The 21114-nt window shown below is 43.1% G+C and overlaps 1 protein-coding gene across 2 annotated transcripts in view; it reads right to left on the bottom strand.

The window, feature by feature from the left end:
• pudp (pseudouridine 5'-phosphatase) overlaps window positions 1–20715 on the bottom strand; it is a 21845-nt gene extending 1130 nt beyond the window's left edge. The window contains exons 1-3 of one of the 2 annotated variants that reach the window (XM_061785028.1): window positions 20606–20715; window positions 19791–20009; window positions 13597–13826 (exon numbers count right to left, since the gene is read on the bottom strand). In XM_061785028.1, the coding sequence (XP_061641012.1) occupies window positions 13597–13826; window positions 19791–20009; window positions 20606–20669 (513 nt within the window). In that variant the 5' untranslated portion in view covers window positions 20670–20715. The remainder of the gene's footprint in view (window positions 1–13596; window positions 13827–19790; window positions 20010–20605) is intronic. The other variant, XM_061785034.1, reaches the window with a different exon arrangement.
• Between the last annotated feature and the right edge of the window lie 399 nt (window positions 20716–21114).

Raw genomic sequence — 21114 nt, 5'->3', positions numbered from 1 at the left:
AGATAACGGTAGTACAATCTGTGTCACCTCAACACACATTGCAGCTCTGGAACAAAACTCTGTAAAAGGTGTTGGATTTTGCCTTGGGGTTAATGCTAGGGAAATACAGCAAGGAGGTACTTGCTTATTAATAGCCAACAAGGTTTTGTTCCCCCCACCCACTAAGGGGGGAGCGGGGGAGCCTATTTAGAGCAGGACAGTTAGACGTTCAGTGTCATGTTGTCAGTAGACATGCTCTAGAGTGCAGTGTATTGTGAGCTGAACTAAAAGGTGAAATCTTTGACCCGATCTATGTTCCTTAACCTGTGGTCAGCGTCATAGCTTTTTTTGAAGGGTCTCTGGTTTCACCCTTACCAGAAACCCAGCCACTCACTCATATTTTTGTATAATTGTGATATTTTGGTCACTACAATCATGCATCTGATTAGAAATAGTACAGAACTCTTTGATCTTTGCCGGCTGTGGTTCAGTAGGTAGACCAGGTCGTCCAGTAACCGAAGGGTAACTGGTTCAAATCCCAGCTACGACTGTCCGCATGTCGAAGTGTCCTTGGGCAAGACACTGAACCCTAATTTGCTCCCAGTGGGCCTGGCAGCACCTTGCATGGCAGCAGTCCCCCATTGGTGTATGAATGTGGGTGAATGTGAGGCTTTGTAAAGCGCTTTGGGCACTGTGATGGTGTAGATAAAGCGCGATATATAAGTCCATTTACCGCTTACCATCTTTCAGTAATTTTGTTAAGTGTCTTACAGAACTTTCCTTACAGCTTGTCCAATTAGGGGTCGGCACAGCGTGTCATCCTGTTCCATGTAAGCCTATCTCCTGCATCCTCCTCTCTAACACCAACTTCATGTCTTCCGTCATTATATCCAGCAGCCTTATCTTTGGTTTTCCTCTAGCTCTCTTGCCTGGCAGCTCCGTCACCCTTCTACCGATATACTCACGTTGTCTCCTCTGGACTTGTCGAAACCATCGAAGTCTGCTCTCTCTAACTTTGTCTTCAAAACATCTAAGCTTGGCCGCCCCTCTGATGAGCTCATTTCTAATCCTATACAAAGTGATCACTCCTAGAGAGAACTTTGCCCTTCATCCTAGCAGAGACTCTTCTGTCACACAACACAGCTGACACCTTCCTTCACCCATTCCAACCAGCTTGGTCCCGTTTATTCACTTCCTTACCACACTCACCATTGCTCTGGATTATTTACCTCAAGTATTTCAAGTCTTCTACCCTCGCTATCTTTTCTTCCTGTAGCCTCACTCTTCCCCATCTACCCCACTCATTCATGCATATACTGTATGGTCTGTCTTACTTCGGCTAATCTTCATTCCTCTCCATTCCAGTGCATGCCTCCACTTTGCTAACTGTTCCTCCACCTGCTCCCTGCTTTCACTGCAGATCACAATGTCATCTGCAAACATCATGGTCCTTGGGGATTCCAGTCTAACCTCATCTGTCAGCCTATCCATCACCACTACAAACACGAAGGGGTTTAAGGCTGATCCCTGATGCAGTCCCCCCTCCACCTTAAACTTCTCTGTCACACCTACAGCACACCTCACCGCTGTTCCGCTGCTCTCATACATGTCCTGCCCTATTCTAACATACAGTGGCTGAAATAAGTATTTAACACTTCACCATTTTTCTCACTAAATATACTTCCAAAGGTGCTATTGACCTGAACATTTCACCAGATGTTGGGAGCAAACCAAGTAATCCATACATACAAGTAAAGTAGAACAAATAAGCTCAGCATTAGGCACGCTCACCACGCAAGACCCCATTGCTGGGGGAAAAAAAGCATGTCAAAGCTCGTTTAAAGTTTGCTGAACAACATTTGGACAAGCCAGTTAAATACTGGGAGAATATAGTCGGGGCGGATGAGAGCAAAATTGAAATGTTTGGCTGTCATAATGCACACCACGTTTGGAGGAGAAATGGCACTGCACATCAACCTAAAAACACCATACCAACAGTGAAGTTCAGAGGTGGGAACATGATGGTGTGGGGCTGCTTTTCAGACACATTATTGAAGAAATGATGAATGGGCAAATGTACCGAGACATTCTTGACAAAAATCTGCTGCTATCTACGAAGATGATGAAAACAAAACGAGGGTGGACATTTCAGCAGGATAATGATCCAAAACATACTGCTAAGGAAACTCTCAATTGGTTTCAAAGAAAAAAAATAAAGTTGCTAGGTGATTGCTAGGTTGAATCCAATCAAAAATCTATGGAAATAACTGAACCTCAAGGTCCATAAAGAAGCCCACGGAACCGTCAAGATTTGAAGACTGCTTGTGTGGAGGAATGGGCCAAAATCACACCAGAGCAATGCATGCGCAGAGTTTCTCCATACAGGAGGCGTCTTGAAGCTGTCATTGCAAACAAAGGCTTTTTTTATACAAAGTATTGAATAAATACCAGTTGACGTATTGAATACTTTTTTGCTGTTTTATTTCAAATGATCACACACAACTTTAATTTCTGATCTTATTTGTTCTACTTTCTTTGTATGTATGGATTACTTGGGCTGTTCCCAATATGTGGTGAAATTTTCATCGCACCTTTGGAAATATAGTTAATGAGAAAAATGGTGATGTGTTAAATACTTATTTCAGCCGCTGTACTTCTCTGCCACTCCAGACGTCCGCATGCAGCACCGCAGTTCCTCTCTGGGTACTCTATCATAGGCTTTGCCTAGATCAAACTCAAGGTCCGGGGGCCAGATGAGGACCGCCACATCATTTTATGTAGCCCGCGAAAGAAAATTATGTGCGTCACCTCTCCTCAGTCCTCAGTGTTCCACTTCTTCTTAGCTAACCTCTTTTCTTGTATGATTTTCTGTACTTTGAGGTTCCACCACCGAGTCTCCTTCTCCCCTTTCCTACCAGAAGATACACCAAGTACTCTCCTCCCTGTCTCTCTGATCCCCTTGGCTGTGGTGGTCTACTCTTCTGGAAGCTCCGAGACCCTGTGTCACCTCTTCTCGAAAAGCCGCACAATACTCTTCCTTTCTCAGCTTCCGCCACATGGTTCTCTGCTCTGCCTTTGTCTTCTTAATCTTCCTCCCCACCACCAGAGTATTCTTAGGGTTAGGAATGCATCCATCCAGCTCCTCTCAATGTGGAGAAGCAGCGGCTCTACTCTGAGCTCCTCCCGGATGACCGAGCTTATCACCCGTTGTCTAAGGGAGAGCCCGGACACCATGCGGAGGAAACTCATTTCGGCCGCTTGTATCCGGATCTTGCTCTTTCGGTCACAACCCACAGATCGTAACTCTAGGTGTGGGTAGGAAAGTAGATCGACCGGTAAATCGACAGCTTTGCCTTTCGGCTTAGCTCCTTCTTTACCACAACGGACCGATACAAAGTCTGCATCACTGCACACACTGCACCGATCGGCCTGTCGATCACCCGTTACATTCTTCCCTCACTCGTGAACAAGACCAAGATACTTGAACTCCTCCACTTGGGCCAGGAGCTCATCCCCGAGCAAAATGGAGGTGCTGATTTTCATCCCAGCCGCTTCACACTTGGCTGTGAACTGCTCCAGTGAAAGTTGGAGATCATGGCTCGATGAAGCCAATAGAACCACATCTGCAAAAAATCTGCAGAGATGGAATACTGAGGCCACCAAACCGGACCTCCTGTATGCCTCTGCTGAGCCTCGAAATTCTGTCCGTAAAAGTTATGAACAGAATCGGTGACAAAGGGCAGCCTTGGCGGAGTCCAACCCTCACCGGAAATGAGTCCGATTTACGACCAAACTCTTGACACTGGTCGTACAGGGACCGAACAGCCCTTATCAGGGGATTCTGTACCCCATACCCCCGAAACACCCCCCACAGGTCTCCCCCAGGGACACGGTCGAACGCCTTCTCCAAAACACATGTAGACTGGTTGGGCGAACTCCCACGTACCCTCGAGGACCCTGCCGAGGGTGAAGAGCTGGTCCACTGTTCCACGGCCAGGACGAAAACCACACTGCTCCTCCTGAATCTGAGATTCAACTCCTCTCCAGCACCCCTGAATAGACCTGACCAGGGAGGCTGAGTAGTGTGATCCCCCTGTAGTTCGAACACACACTCGGGTCGATCACCACCCCAGTTTGCAATCCAGAGGCACTGTCCCCGAGGTCCACGCAATATTGCAGAAGCGTGTCAACCAGGACAGCCCCACAACATCCAGAGCCTTTAGGAACTCCGGGTGAATCTCACCCACCCCCGGGGCCTTGCCACCGAGGAGCTTTTTAACCACCTTGTTAACCTCAACCCCAGAGATAGGAGAGCCCGCCTCAGATAACCCAGACTCTGCTTCCTCGTGGGAAGGCGTATTGGTGGAATTGAGGAGGTCTTCGAAGTATTCTCCCCACAAACTCACAACGTCCCGATTCAAGGTCAGCAGCCCTCCATCCCCACTATATACAGTGTTGATGATGCACTGCTTCCCCCTCCTGAAACTCCGGATGGTAGATCAGAATTTCCTCGAAGCCGTCCCGAAGTCTTTCTCCATGGAATCATTGAACTCCTCCCATGCCCAAGTTTTTGCTTCAGCAACCACCAAAGCTGCATTCCGCTTGGCCAGGCGGTAACCATCAGCTGCCTTAGGAGTCCCACAGGACAAAAAGGCCCGAAAGGACTCCTTCAGCTTGACGGCATCCTTCACCGTTGGTGTCCACCAACGGGTTTGGGGATTTTAGGTTCATTTGGGTTATTTTTGTCTGATATTTACATTTGTTTGATGACCTTAAACATTAAAGTGGGAAAACTATGCAAAAATATAAGAATCTGAGAAGTGGGCCACAACCTTTTCACGGCACTGTAATTTATAGTATCTGGCTTCATGCAACCCAAGTCTGTGTGGGTTTTCTCCAGACGCTCGTGCTTCCCCCCACGGACGAAAGCGTGTCAGCCAGATGGATTAAATTGTCCACAAGTGTAGTTTATTTTCTATTTGGGTCAGCCTAGTCATTAGTGGGGGCGGGGGGAGTATTCAAGACATTTTGATACCAATCTGGAAAAAGGCTCCCCGATCCAGGAATTTTTCATGTCGTTGTGGTAAACTCTTCCTTAATTTTGACCTTTGACAAATACTTCTTAATGGTCATTAGTGCCAACTAAAGCTGGTGTACAGTGGTGCTCACTATTCACATTTATAATATGTTCCTATTTTTTCCTCTCTCTCATAGAGTCAGGGCTTTTGCTTCCAGAGCTACCTCCAGAATTTTTGTTACATCAGATAACTATTTCAGTAGTGGAAGAAACACTTAGTTCTGTTGATAGTTGACCACCGTCACTACTGTATTATTGTTATTGATACAGCTATTGTGTATGTTATTATTGTCATTCGTCAGCCAAATTTTTAATCCTCTGTTTTGAATTGAATTAAATTGTTTACTTCTATGCTATCAGTGAGCTTGAAAACAGAGGAGCTACAGAAGGAATACGGTGTGTGATACGAATAACCACTAATACCCTTGATTAGGAGAAATTAAAACTCAAAATGTTGAATGTATTATATTTAGCGATGTAACAATGTCACGATATTGCGAAACTCGATATCGTCGTGGTCTTGATTTGGTATAAAATAATGAGCTGTTGTGATTCCGACGCCGCGTTACAACATATCCCTCCCTAATAAATTTACCGTAATTTCTCGTGTATAATGCGCATTCTTTTCCTCAAAAAATTGTAAAAAGTCAGTAGTGCGCATTATACATAGGTACAATATTTAAAAAAACTTACACATTTTATAAAATGTATGCCGCCATCTAGAGGTTATGAAAAAGCTGTACACTTTAATTCCAATATGCCACTGCCACATAGAGGTTATGAAAAAGGTGTACACTTTCATTCTAGTTTGCCACCGCCAAATAGAGGTTATGAAAAAGGTGTAGCCTACACTTTCATTCCAATATGACGGTTACATATGACTGCATACAGTGGGAACAGAAAGTATTCAGACACACTTAAATGTTTCACTCTTTGTTATATTGCAGCCATTTGCTGAAATAATTTAAGTTAATTTCTTTCCCTTATTAATGTACACACAACACCCCATATTGACAGAAAATAGATTCATTGTTGGAATTTTGGCAGATTTATTAAAAAGGAAAAACTGAAATATCACACAGCCATAACTATTCAGACCCTTTGCTCAGTATTTAGAAGCACCCTTTTGAGCTAATACAGCATGAGTCTTTTTTGGAATGTTGCAAAATGTTTATCATATCTGGATTTGGGGATCCTCTGCCATTCCTCCTTGCAGATCCTCTCCAGTTCTGTCAGGTTGGATGGTGAACGTTGGTGGACAGCCATTTTCAGGTCTCTCCAGAGAGTTGTTCTGAAGCCACTCCTTCGTTATTTTAGCCGTGTGCTTAGGGTCACTGTCTTGTTGGAAGGTGAACCTACGGCCCAGTCTGAGGTCCTGAGCACTCTGGAGAAGGTTTTCGTCTAGGATATCCCTGTACTGGACCACATTCATCTTTCCTTCGATTCCAACCAGTCGTCCTGTCCCTGCAGCTGAAAAACAACCCCACAGTGTGATGCTGCCACCACCATGCTTCACTGTTGGGACTGTATTGGACAGGTGATGAGCAGTGCCTGGTTTTCTCCACACATACCACTTAAAATAAAGGCCAAAACGTTCTATCTTGGTCTCATCAGACCAGACAATCTTATTTTTCACCATCTTGGGGTCCTTCAGGTGTTTTTTTTTTAGCAAACTCCATGCAGGCTTTCATGTGTCTTGCACTGAGGAGAGGCTTTCGTTGGGCCACTCTGCCATAAAGCCCCGACTGGCGGATGGGCTGCAGTGATGGTTGACTTTCTAGAACATTCTCCCATCTCCCGACTGCGTCTCTGGAACTCAGCCACAGTGATATTTGGGTCCTTCTTTACCTCTCTCAACAAGGCTGCTCTCCCCCGATTGCTCAGTTTGGCCGGACGGCCATCTCTAGGAAGGGTTCTGGTCGTCCCAAACGTCTTCCATTTAAGGATTATGTAGGCCACTGTGGTCTTAGGAACCTTAAGTGCAGCAGAATTTTTTTTGTAACCTTGCCCAGATCTGTGATTCTTTTTTTTATAAAATCTGCAAAAATTTCAACAATTCCGTTTTTTTGTCAATATGGGGTGCTGTGTGTACATTAATGAAGAAACAAAAATGAACTTAAATGATTTTAGCAAATGGCTGCAATATAACAAAGAGTGAAAATTTTAAGGGGGTCTGAATACTTTCCGTACCCACTGTATATGTACAGTTGTGCTCATAAGTTTACATACCATGGCAGAATGTGAAATATTGTTTTGGTTTTTGTTTTATTTAAAATATGACAAATGACTGAACAACAACCATCATTAATTTCTTCATGGAAATGTTTTGTTTAATGATAATGCTTTTCTGAAATGCTTGACAGTTTAATTTGAATTCCATTAAAATAAAATTAAATGTGTTCGGCCTGGTCCTTCTCTTTTTCTTTAAAGAATTGTACACATCTTACAAATTTTGCCTGGCTAATAAAACAACTGTGTATTTTCTCATTTACTAAATAAAAGTAAAAATAAGTATATTAATTCCATTAGTCCAAAAATTAATTAAAATAGGGTGACTGTGAGTGCGAATGGTTGTTAGTTTCTATGTGCCCTGCGATTGGCTGGCAACCAGTTCAGGGTGTACCCCGCCTCCTGCCCGATGACAGCTGGGATAGGCTCCAGCACGCCCGCGACCCTAGTGAGGAGAAGCGGCTCAGAAAATGGATGGATGGAGGTAAACTCCATACAGATACAGCCATCAATGTAAAAATAAGTCATCTGACATACTTCAGTCTCTTAAAATGAAATGTCCACATTTCAAATTAAAATTTTACAGAGGGGCGGCACGGTTGCCACGACTGGTTAGCACATCTGCCTCACAGTTCTGAGGACCGGGGTTCAAACCCGGCCTCGCCTGTGTGGAGTTTGCATATTCTCCCCGTGTTTGCGTGGGTTTTCTCCGGGCACTCCGGTTTCCTCCCACATCCCAAAAACATGTGTGGTAGGTTGACTGAAGAGTCTAAATTGCCCGTAAGTGTGAATGTGAGTGTGAATGGTTGTTTGTTTATATGTGCCCTGCAATTGGCTGGTGACCAGTTCAGGGTGTACCCCGCCTCCCGCCCGTAGATAGCTGGAATAGGCTCCAGCACGCCCCCGACCCTACTGAGGATAAGCGGTACAGAAAATGGATGGATGGACATTACTGAGGCTACTGAGCTTTTCCACGATAATAATTATCGTACCCGAAGATTAATACCAGGATGAAACTGAACCATGAGATATAGATATCTTTACATCCCTAATATACAGTTTATTATACAATATATAATATACAGTACAATAATATATACAGTTTGCATATGTATGTATATGTATGTATATACCTGTATCTCAAGTTTGTACTCACAAGTCAAAGCAAAAGAATTTGCAGAATAGCGGCTTGTATCTCAAATAAAACTTGTAATTTGAGTCCCACGTATGTCCAGGCACCACTGTATTATATTGAGACATTAAATCAGTCAAAATTCTAAACAGTTATTGTAATTTGTGTGATTTCTCACCTAATGGGTAAGTAGGCAATCAGAGGGAAAAAAAGATTATATATATATATATATATATAATGTGTCCCCTATAATTTGGGTAAAACATTTTTAAAAAACCCCTTAGTATGACACAGGGCTTTTTAAAATGGATATACTATGTAATATATGTTGTATCAACAGTCAATATTATCAACTTAAACTGTGCCTAAAATGGCCATGCTCATTGATGGGGAAAATATTGCTGTTATCGACCCAAGGATGGACCCTGACAAGCTGTGTTAACGCACATAAATCACCACTCTGTCGTTTTGTTTGAGACAGAAGAAACCACTATGTGCATCAAGCGTGTACCACGAGCAGCGGCGGGTGAGTAAGTGGCAGTGACAGATTGTCCGCAACATTCCGTAAATGATCATGAAGCCAAGGGGATAGGCTCACGGAAGGAGTGTGTTGCATTTCACCATCGCTCTTCTCTGTTGCAGACCACAAATAATAGCTAGTGTTAATGATAAGCTCAATAAAGAGTGAGCAAATAGTTTATACAAGAGGTGGGTGGAAGTCATTATGTGCAAGTCGTTACCTTAAAGTTTCAAGCACTTATTATTATTAAGTTATTATAGCAAAACCATTCTGACTTTTGATAAAAGGACAATTACCCAAACTGATTCTGCAAAAAACCTGGAAGTTATATTTGATGCAACTCTCCCCCTTCAACAGCATATTTACAAGAAGTGGATTTTTCCTCTTCGCAATATTGCTAAGATAAGGCGCATTTAATAGATGAGTGATGCAGCGATAGTTAATCCATTTGTTACAGGAGTGTAACGATTAGTTTTAGCAATGAGGCTACACTAAGGACAGAAGTGAGTATTTACGAGCAACAGTATGGTTTCATGCCTCGAAAGAGTACCACAGAAGCATTAGTTTCCTTGAGGATGTTGATGGAGAAGAACAGAGAAGGTCAGAAGGAGCTACATTGTGTCTTTGTAGCTCTAGAGAAAGCCTATGACAGCGTATCCAGAGAGGAACTGTGATACTGCATGAAGAAGTCTGGAGTGGCAGAGAAGTATGTTAGAATAATATAGGACATGCATGAGAACAACAAAACAGTAGTGAGGTGTGCTGTAGGTGTGACAGAGGAGTTTATGGTGGAGGTGGGATCAGCCCTAAGCCCCTTCCTGTTTGCAGTGGTGATCGATAGGCTGACAGATGAGGTTAGACTGGCATCTCCGTGGACCATGATGTTCGCAGATGACATTGTGATCTGCAGTGAAAGCAGGGAGCAGGTGGAGGACCAGTTAGAAAGTTAGAGGCATGCACTGGAAAGGAAAGGAATGAAGATTAGCCAAAGAAAGAGAATATGTGTGCATAAATGAGAGGGGTGGAGGGGGAAGAGTGAGGCTACAAGGAGACCCACGAGTTCGCTTCATTCATACTCGCGGGTGTCTACATTCCTCCTCAGGCTAACACGAATGCCGCACTGCTAATGCTCACTGAACAAGTAAAAGAACTTGGGGGGGAAATAAAGCATCCAGCTTCACCCTTCATTATTCTTGGGGACTTTAACAAAGCTAAACTCAACCACGAATTCCCTAAATACAAGCAACATATTGACTGTCCTACCAGGGAAAACAACATTCCAGACCAGTGCTACACCATGCTAAAAGATGCATACCATGCAGCTCTGGGCTCGTCCGATCACTGCTTAATTCACAAAATACCAACATACAGGCAAACACTTAAATCTGCGAAGACTGTGGTGAAAACAGTGAAGAAGTGGACCAATGAACCAAAGTTAGAATTTCAAGACTGTTTAGACTGTGTCACACCCTATATCAGTTTCTGTGAAGATGCGTGTGTACCAACAAAGACATTTCGCACGTTGAAAAACAACAAGCCATGGTTCACTGCCAAACTTCAGCAACTCCGCCAGGCTAAAAAGGAGGCCTATCGAAAGTGGGGATAAAGACCTGTATAATTGCACTACAAACCAGCTGAGAAATAAATTAACATCGCAAAGAGAAATTATGCAGAAAAGCTGGAAAAAACGTTTACCGCTAACGACTCCAAGTAAGTCTGGCGTGGATTACAATCGCTAACCAACTACAAGCGACCATCCCCCCCAAGCAAAGAATAATAAAGGACTAGCTGAGGACTTGGGGAACACCTTCTACTGCAGATTCGAAAAGGACAGTTTCAGACCCCACACCACCGACCACCATCACACCTCTGACTTCTGCGTTGACCATCCACGAACAGGATGTGAAACGTATCTTCAAACAACAAAAGATGAACAAAGCGGAGGGCCCAGACCTTGTGTACCCATCCTGCCTCAAGTCTGCGTGGACAAGCTCACTCCAGTCTTCAGAGTGATCTTCAATAGATCTCGGGAACTGTGTGAAGTACCATCCTGTTTCAAAGGCTCCACAATCATCCCAGTCCCAAAGAATCCTGCAATCTCTTGTCCGAATGACTACAGGCCTGTCGCCCTGACATCTATGCCACATGCGCTGGACCACCTCAAGAGCGTCACAGGTCCCCTGCTGAACCCCCTGCAGTTTGCCTACCGAGCAAACAGGTCTGTGGATGACGCAGTCAACATTGGACTGCACTTCATCCTACAACACCTCGACAGTTTGTGGACTTCAGCTCTGCGTTCAACACCATCATTCCCAAACTCCTCTCCTCCAAGCTTCTCCAGCTCAGCGTCTCACCTGCCATCTGCCAGTGGACAGGCAGGCAGGAGACAGCAGGTGAGGCTGGGGGACACCACCTCATCCACACGCACCACCAGCACTGGGGCGCCCAAAGGATCACCACAGTCATCAGAATCATCAAAGATGGTGAGAAGAAAAAAGGAAAAACTCCCACTGCAATGGAAAAATCAAAACTGCTGAAGAAAAAAAGATTATCGGTACCCCCCTACCAACCCTTGAAGATTTACACTAGAACTAAGACAAGAGCATGCAAAATCCTCTTGGACCCTCCACATCCTGGTCACCACCGCTTCCAGCTCCTTGCCTCAGGTTGGCGCTATCAAACAATCCATCCATTTTCCATACCACTAATCCTGATTTTGTCTTGAGATTGTTGTCACATCTCTGCCAGGCCAATTGTACATTAGTCGTGCACTCACTGCAGTAGTGTCACCACTTTGCAGTATTTGCATATCTGTGGTTGACCAATACTGGCCACTCATGTGCTTGAGAAGTCTCTGCCCCATTTGGTCACTGTACCAGATTATCGCTCTATTAGTCATTTCAAACTGCTCTAAATTGCTAGAGGACTATGCACCATTTGCACAATTGTAAATTGTTAATATAAATATTAAATATACATATATATATATATATATATCTCCCTCCATTTTCTGAGCCGCTTCTCCTCACTTGGGTCGCGGGTGTGCTGGAGCCTATCCCAGCTGTCATCGGGCAGGAAGCAGGGTACACCCTGAACTGGTTGCCAGCCAATCGCAGGGCACATACAAACAAACAACCATTCACACCTACGGGCAATTTAGAGTCTCTAATTAATGCATGTTTTTGGGAGGAAACCGGAGTGCCTGGAGAAAACCCACGCAGGCACGGGGAGAACATGCAAACTCCACACAGGCGGGGCCGTGGATTGAACTCAGGTCCTCAGAACTGTGAGGCTGACGCTCTAACCAGTCGACCACCGTGCCGCCATATATATATATATATATACATATACATACATATACATACATATATATATATATATATATATATATATACATATACATATACATACATATATATATATATATATATATATATATATACATATACATACATATACATACATATATACATATACATACATATACATATATATACACATATATATATATATATATATATACACATATATACATATATATATATATATACACACATATATACAGATATACATATATACACACATATATACACATATATACACATATATATATATATATACACACATATATATATATATATATATATATACACACACACATATACATATATACATATATATATATATATATATATATGTGTGTGTATATATATAGATATATATATATATATATATATATATATATATGTGTGTATATATATATATATATATATATGTGTGTATATATATATATATATATATATATATATATATATATATATATATATATGTGTGTATATATATATATATATATATATATATATATACGATATATTATGTATATATTTGTACTAGGTACCAAGTACCGACCACATCATACCATGCTCCTTTTCTCTGTAATGCACACACAAACACACACACAGTTTTGTCGCGAGGCTGCAGGGTTAGGTGGAGTTTGAGGTGTGTGACTAAGTTTATTTGTGCTGTTGAACATAACCACTGTGAAACTATTATTAAATAGTGTGTTATTAACTTGATTCACATGACAGTGAGGCAGAATAAAAGACTATTATTCCCGCATTGATCAGACTGTCTGAGAGCAAAGGAGAGCGCGACGAGTAGTGACTGCAAACAGCAGCAGAGGTTAAGGTTAGCTGCTCATTGCAACGTCCCCTCGTGCTGAATTTTCATGGTATCTCATCAATAATAATGGAATTTAACATTTGGGCTGAACTAAGCTTTGTTTTTTTGTTTTTTTAATTGTTAGCATTTGGCTCCTAAATAAAAGAAAACATATTTACAAAAGCCCTGAAACATGAAGTATATCCAATCTTATGTGTGTTCATTTTGTTATGTCTAGCAATATATCCTCAAATTGTGAAAACTCAGAATGTGGACATTATGCCCCTTCCCAGAGGCTGCAATCTTCTGATCCACACTTCACACACTTTTGCCTCAGCTACCACATTTTGTTTCATCCCAATTATGAGCCAGAGTATTTAGAGTAGTATCATTAAAGCATTTTGTCATCAACACATTTCTCAAAACAAAGCAGTGTGATCTGGCAGGGATTTTAATTCCAAAAATGTTATAATTAAATTTAGGAAAATAAACGCTCACAGTATCTGGAGAAGCCGGGGGCCTGAATCTACTGGCACAAATCAGGAAGGAGTCAGGCTGGGGTTTGGAATTCTTCACCTCAGGATCATCTCCCAGGACAATGTGGTCGAATAAAGCAAAGAAATCTTTGTGCTGACTGGTCTTCAAGTTGAACGTCGCACCTGCTGAGCTGGTCGCTACAGCAATAGGGATACTGTGTTTCTTCAAATGGTTCACCAGCCTCTCCACACCTTTTCAAGACAAAACCAATCTGAATCAACCTCATCATTACAAGCAGCAATACTATCCCAGTGTGTGTGAATGTGATCATAGATCCATTTCTTATGCATCTATGATCACATTCAGAGTATAGAATAAAAAAATATTACAGCGAGGCCCTATTTTATCGCAGGCGATACTTCCAGAATCACTCACAATAGGTGAAAGTGTGCAATGTCGACAGTATAAAATATGTAGTTTACAGTTTAACCCACCCACGCGCTCCTAACATTAAAACTCACTTAACTTTATTAAACACACTTTTAAAACACTTTTAAAACCTATTGTAAATGTATTTGTCCACAACAAAAACTTGGAAGTGTAAAATGCAAAGAAAATACTCTATGCATTGTGTTGTCTGTGTAAATGCCCTTAAGAGATGGGGCCTGATGGGTGACATGATGTCAGTGAGCCTGTTTGTGAGTGTCTGGCCATGGACTGTGGTCAACAGCAGCTCCTACATGAGTGTGTGTTTAAATATTCTAACGGCATTCAATAAATGACTGAAAAGTACATCCGCAGCTGTGGCTCTCCTTTCTCACTTGCAAGGGCATTACAGTAAATTCACTTTTTTATTTTTTATTTTTTGTTTTGCTTCAATTCAGTGGACATTGTGCTGCTCCTTCTGGTGTGCGTGCCTTGGCCATGTTGGAACAGTATAATACAGACCTATATACAGTACTGTAGATGGAGCCGGTCTCAGCTACTAAGTAAGCTGCAGTGATGTTAGTCATTCTTCGTAGAGGATAAAGACTATATCTCTGAGGATTGTTATATTATCAGTCTACAGGTTTTGTTAAATAACCCCTCTTCTGAATTTGAATTTGAATGATTGCACATTTATTCAGGGCCATCATTTTTCCAGCAATATTTTATATTCAACTGAGTTCACCCATTTAAGAAGGAAACTTTTTGTTTTGATTTGTAGAGACACAAACAAAGAACATGGGTGGCAGTAAAATGAAGCCCCGCATATTTGCACATCGGCATTCGCAAATTTGCTGATTTTTCTTTTTAACCTTTCATTTGTTATTTGCCAAAAAACTCATCTAATTGCCATTTTTGTGCTCAGGCCAAAACAAAAATATTACTTTGTCGCCATCTTACAAGGTTACAAGGTACTTTTATTGTCAATTCTGCAATATGCGTAACACATACAGAGGATTTAAATTATGGTACTCAAGGGTTAGTGGTGGTGGTTAGTGGTACAAAAGGTGCTAAAAATAATAACAATATAAAAGCTAAATAAACTATATAAAGTATAAAAAGTATAAATTGATTGTGCAAATATCAGAGGTCAGGTGACGTGTGCAACATAGTCAAGGTCAGAGAACCAAGGCAAATAAGACATTTATAAATTAGATGACAAAACTCCAATGCTGCTCAAGTGGCTAGTGCGATCCTGAGTCTGGTGTGAGCGTGTGCGTCTATTGTGTGTGTGCATCTACATGTTTGCGGGGTGTCAGAGTTTAGAGTTCAGGTGGGCAGAGGACAGAAGAGGTAGAGGGTGCAGAGCGGGCAGATTCCTGACAGCCTGATGAGTTGGCTGATGAGTCCTGGCCCGCAGACTCCTCAGTCTCCTGCCTGATGGCAGCAGACTGAAGAGGCTGTGTGACAGATGGGTGGCATCCACCGCTATGCGGAGGGCTTTTCGGGTGAGGCGGGTGCTGTAAATGTCTTGCAGGGAGGGAAGAGAGGTTCCGATGAACTTCTCAGCTGCCCTCACTATGTGATGGAGAGTCTTGCGGCACAAGGTTGCAGTTGGTCAAGATGCTCTCGCTGGTCCCTCTGTAGAACGAGCACATGATGGGGGTCAGGGCTCTGGCTCTTCTCACCTTGCGCAGGAAGTAGAGACGCTGGTGAACTTTCTTGGCCAGTGATGAGGTGTTGCTGCACCAGGAGAGGTCCTCGGCGATGTGCACTCCCAGGAACCTGGTGCTGCGCACCCTCTCCACCGCAGCACCGTTGATGTTCAGGGGAGCATGCTGGGAGTGCGCTCTCCTGAAGTCCACAAAAATCTCCTTGTTTTTTTTTCCACGCTCAGGGAGAACTGTCTGTGCACCACCCGGCCAGGCTCATGACCTCACTCCTGTAGTCTGTTTCGTCCCCGTTGCTGATTAGACCCACCACAGTTGTCTGCAAACTTGATACAGAGGCTGGAACTGTATGTCGGTGTGCAGTCATAGGTCAGCAGGGTGAAGAGGAAGGGGCTCAACACACAACCTTGAGGGACCCCCCGTGTTCAGAGTGATGGTGCTGGATGTGTTGCTGGCGACCCGTACTGCCTGTGGTCTCCCTGTCAGAAAGTCCAGCAGCCAGTTGCACATCGAAGTGTTGAGCCCCAGCGGGTCCAGTTTGTAGATCAGTTGTTTAGTGATAATGGTATTAAATGCTGAGCTGAAGTCTATGAACAGCATTCTGACATACGTGTCCTTAGAGTCTAGGGGCCTCATGTACAAAGACTTGCATGGATTTCCCACTGAAACATGGTGTACACTCAAATACAGAAAACGTCATACGCACAAAAATATCCAGAAGTATGAATCTGTGCGTATCCATGAATCCAAGCACATTTCCTTCGTACATCTCAATTAACGTAGAATTGAGCGCACATTTTGGAGTAGCCGACCCCTCCCTGTCCACGCCCATTTAAAAATGAAAATCCATCCATCCATCCATTTTCTGAGCCGCTTCTCCTCACTAGGGTCGCGGGCGTGCTGAAGCCTATCCCAGCTGTCATCGGGCAGGAGTCGGGGTACACCCTGAACTGGTTGCCAGCCAATCGCAGGGCACATACAAACAAACAACCATTCGCACTCACAGTCACACATACGGGCAATTTTAGAGTCGCCGATTAATGCATGTTTTTGGGATGTGGGAGGAAACCGGAGTGCCCGGAGAAAACCCACGCAGGCACGGGGAGAATATGCAAACTCCACACAGTCATATTTCAATTAACCCTGCACCTGAGATATAAAATACACAGGAGAGGACACGCAGTCACAGCTACGTCCTACATGTTCGGGGGATTCGTCCACCATCCCCGGTGTCTCTAGTGTCACAGACGCGGCGGATTCCTCCAGCGTCCCTCACTGAAAAAATGTCCTTTGAATTTACTTAATTTACATCGGTTGCACATAATTAAACTGTGTTAAAATGACATAATATACCGATGTAAAGTGTAAAATGCAAAGAAAATACTGTATGCATTGTGTTGTCTGTGTAAATGCCCTTAAGAGATGGGGCCTGATGGGTGACATGATGTCAGTGAGCCTGTTTGTGAGTGTCTTATTAACCGATGTAAATGTTCAAATGAAATTCAAAGGATTATTCTTTTCCAGTGCTGGCATCACTGGTCTCATAGACGCGGAGGATTCATCCCCCATTCCTGGCGTCTCCTCCGACATCCCGAGCATCTCCGACGCAATTACACTCCAATAACCGGCTGCTGTTGCCCGCCCGACTGGCCGTGTCCTCACCCGTGCTGTGCTGGAGTCACGAGATTGTGAGGGCAATAGGCGGCATAAATGATCGCCTTAATCAATTTATAGGCATCCTCACAAATCTTAGTAATTCATTAAATACACTGGTCAACAAGTGAATTCAGAGTCCTCGCTTCTTTTACATTGTTGAAATGTTGTCGGCCATGAATTGTTCATCATTGCTAATTGTTCACGTGTCTCTGATGTGCAGATTTATTATAACAGTTTCCCAGCATCACCTCTAAGTGTCGCCAAAGCACCAACAGCTGCAGAAACGTGCGTACGCCAGCCATGAAGTTGGCGTGAGGCACTGCACATTTCCACGGTCATTTCACTCTTGATACATCTGAACTATGCCGTGAAAAAGAACATGCGTCACGTTTTTTTGCGTACGCACCTTTTGTACATGAGGCCCCAGATGTGTGAGGGCAGAGTGGAGGGCAGTGGAGACAGCGTCATTGGTTGACCGGTTGGACCTATATGCAAACTGGAAGGGGTCCAGGGGGTCTTGACGTGGTGCATGACTAGCCACTCGAAGCACTTCATCAGGATGGGAGTGCGCGACCGGGATGATGGTGGTGGCTTTGAAGCATGTGGGGACCACACCCTGACTCAAGGAGGTGTTGAAGATGTCCATGAAGACATCTTGAGTTCAGCTGCACAGTCCCTCAGAACACGACCAAGTATGTTGTCTGGGCCCGAGGTTTTTCGTGATCCTATCGAGAGATCCTTTCACGCTGTCCCGGGTCAGTGTCAGCAACGGAGCCTTGTGTGTAGGGGTGCTGTTCTGTGCCGCAAAGCGAGCAAAGAAGTCATTCAGCTCATTTAGCATGGCAGTGGAGCTGTCGCAGTTCTGTTCTGAGGGTTTATAGTCCGTAATGGTCTGAATACCTCACCGCAGACTCCTGGTGTCACTGCTGTCACTGAAGCGGTGGGCAATCTTCCTGGAGTACTCCCTAATGCCCTCCGTGATGCCACGGGACAGATTGGCCCTGGCTATCCTCAGGCCCTCCTCATCCCCAGACCTAAAAGCCGCGTTGAAGACCTTCAGTAGTCTGTAGACCTCCCCTGACAGCCATGGCTACTGATTGGCACAGACAGTGATGGACTTAGTGGTGGTGACATCATCCATGCACTTGCAGATGTGGGCAGTAACGGCCTCTGTGTACTCCTGAAGGTCTGTGATGGAGTTGTAGGTGGCAGCCTGTTTGAATATGGTCCAGTCTGTGGTTGCAAAACAGCTTTTATGTGCTCCAAGGGACCCTTCTGGCCACACTCGTACCTTTTTCAAGGTTCCATGGTTAGGAGACTTTAACCAGTGGTCTACACTGGGGGTGGAGGGGAAGGGCCTTGTAGGCCCCACTCAGGGGGGTAAAAACATTGTCCAGAGTGTTATTTCCCTGTGTTGGAAAGTCAACACAGTCAGCCTTGTGGTCACCATTGTTAAAGTCCCCAGCTAGGATGAGGAAAGCATCTGGGTGGGCCATCAGCAGTTCACTGATATGATGGTATAGCTCATTGAGAGCCTCACTCCTGTTATTGCTGGAGTTTGGGGGAATAAAGACTGCCACAAGCAGTATGGCAGTGAATTCCCTCGGTAAATAAAACGGTACGCACTTCAGAGCCATACATTCCAGTAGCGGTGTGCAGTGTTGACTGACCAAGATAGCGTCCCGGCACCAGGCGTCATTGTGGAATTTTGGTATTGTTGTTTAGTTTCATTAATTGATCGTGTTTGGGTTTTTTTTGTTTGTGTTTGATATGTAGTTTTGTCAGCAGTCCTTGAATGCCCCATCAAAAGTGAAACTGAAAGTGTGTTTATGCTTCTTGCCTGATGCAGCTACTATTATTTTGCCAGTGTAGTCTACTTTGCTGATACAATTTGCTTGTATTCCCTAACATGTATTACTGTGTAAATGTCAAAAGGTGAGTTGACTAATTTATATTGTTTGTGTAAAGTGCTAGCGTGCATACTTGTTGGCCCATTTGTGATGTCATGTCAATTTGTGCTAGTGTGATATTTAGGCAAGTATGCTAGCTAATACTATTGGTGAGCCTCATGTAAAGGTGGTTTGTTTGTGTTGAATAATTGAACTACGAAATACAATTGTTTATGTAACGTGGGGTCATGATTGTGTACATGCCAGATGCATGGTGTTGATGCTTTAATGACCTGCAGTTTAAGTGCTTTGTCACCATCCTGTGGCATTCATATGCAATAACAACACGCTTTTTGGTGGTGTAAATTCACTGTACGCGGCAGGTCTGAGTCTCTTATCCCTCGCGAATAGCTAGGATTCACTGTATAAACAAAGTATCTTTAACACAAAAATATTAGACACAATTTACACAATTACTTCTCTCTGTGTTAGTCAAAAGTAAATATACATTTGGATTTTTTTTTTTTTGGGGGGGGGGGGGGGGGGTGGACTTGAAAAATAAAAACGTGCACACCTGGCATGAGTTTGGCTGAAGGAAATATCCTCTCCTGTATTTTTCTCGTTTCAGTAAGGAGTTCCTCGGCCGTCATAGGAAGCTCCAAAGTCTCCCGGATGATTTGGGCTGCATCCAAAGCCTTTGCACCCATCACTTTTGACTTCACTTCCCATGTGTATTTCTTTCCAAACCGGTCACACACTTCCTGGAAGGACACAGAGTACAGTAGCTCGGTGTCTGAAATGAGAAAACATATGAACAGAAAATTATACACTTAGAGCTAAATACATGACAACTAGTATAAGGAAACAATGCTACTTATGCTACATGGAATAAAATAACAATTATAAATTTGTTCATAACGCATTTTGCGTCAAACAAACGACCTCAACTTCAGAAGAGGTAATACTAGGAGCTACAGCTAAAGGATCTAGCAGGATTTGCTGAAAGCAATATCCACACACAAGAAACATTCCAAAGGCTTTTCTGAAACAGTGTGTACACCTTTGGTACATATACATTCAAGAAAAGCTAGTCTTTAAAACATATACTGTAACAACAAGTGATTACAAAACAGAAAAGAAAAAAAGAAAGAAAAAAGGAACTTCCCGACTATGAGGCTTTTTAGCAATATTTCCGGTGTACTGATCAATTAATTAAAGAAAAGGCGTCATTTGTATTAAGTTACCAAAATTGTTTATGGGGTTGCACACGAACATGCTTCCAAATAAATTACTCCAACAACACCGACAAAGCATGTCTATATTACTATCGCTTTCGTGTGATTGCAAATAATATAAATACTTTGTGTGCAAACTAATGCTGCAGCATACCTAATAACAATCCATCCATGTCGAATATGACATGGGTCACAGGTTTGAGGTCGTTACCTGACATGTTTGGAATGATTTTACTTCCGTGTTTGAGTGGCACAGTAACGTGAGTGCCAATACGGCAACGGAGAAGCGCCAAAATACTCATTCCCATGACGGACAAGGAAAAAACGGGTTTGCAGTGACAATCAACTAGCAAATGTAGGGGACCATACTACGCTGTTGTGTTATTAATATACCGTATTGAAAACGGTATATTTAAAAAAAGAAAACGATTAAAAAAAAAAAAGAACAGGCAAATTAGCATTTTAACAAAACAACACACACTCCAATGCTAATTCAATTTGAATCAATTTGTTGCAAGTCAGTCTTGAAAAGATTAAGTGTGTATGTATAAATCACAAATGTGAACTTTGCAATGGAAAATCATAATTACATCCATAAATAAGTATACATCGACAAATTTGGGAACTACGATCTGAATTTATATTGGGCTTATTTAGATATTC

Source organism: Phyllopteryx taeniolatus, chromosome 1 (genome assembly GCF_024500385.1).
Source record: "Phyllopteryx taeniolatus isolate TA_2022b chromosome 1, UOR_Ptae_1.2, whole genome shotgun sequence".
Classification (NCBI taxonomy): Eukaryota; Metazoa; Chordata; class Actinopteri; order Syngnathiformes; family Syngnathidae; genus Phyllopteryx; species Phyllopteryx taeniolatus.
This window is presented reverse-complemented; position numbering and strand designations above follow the sequence as displayed.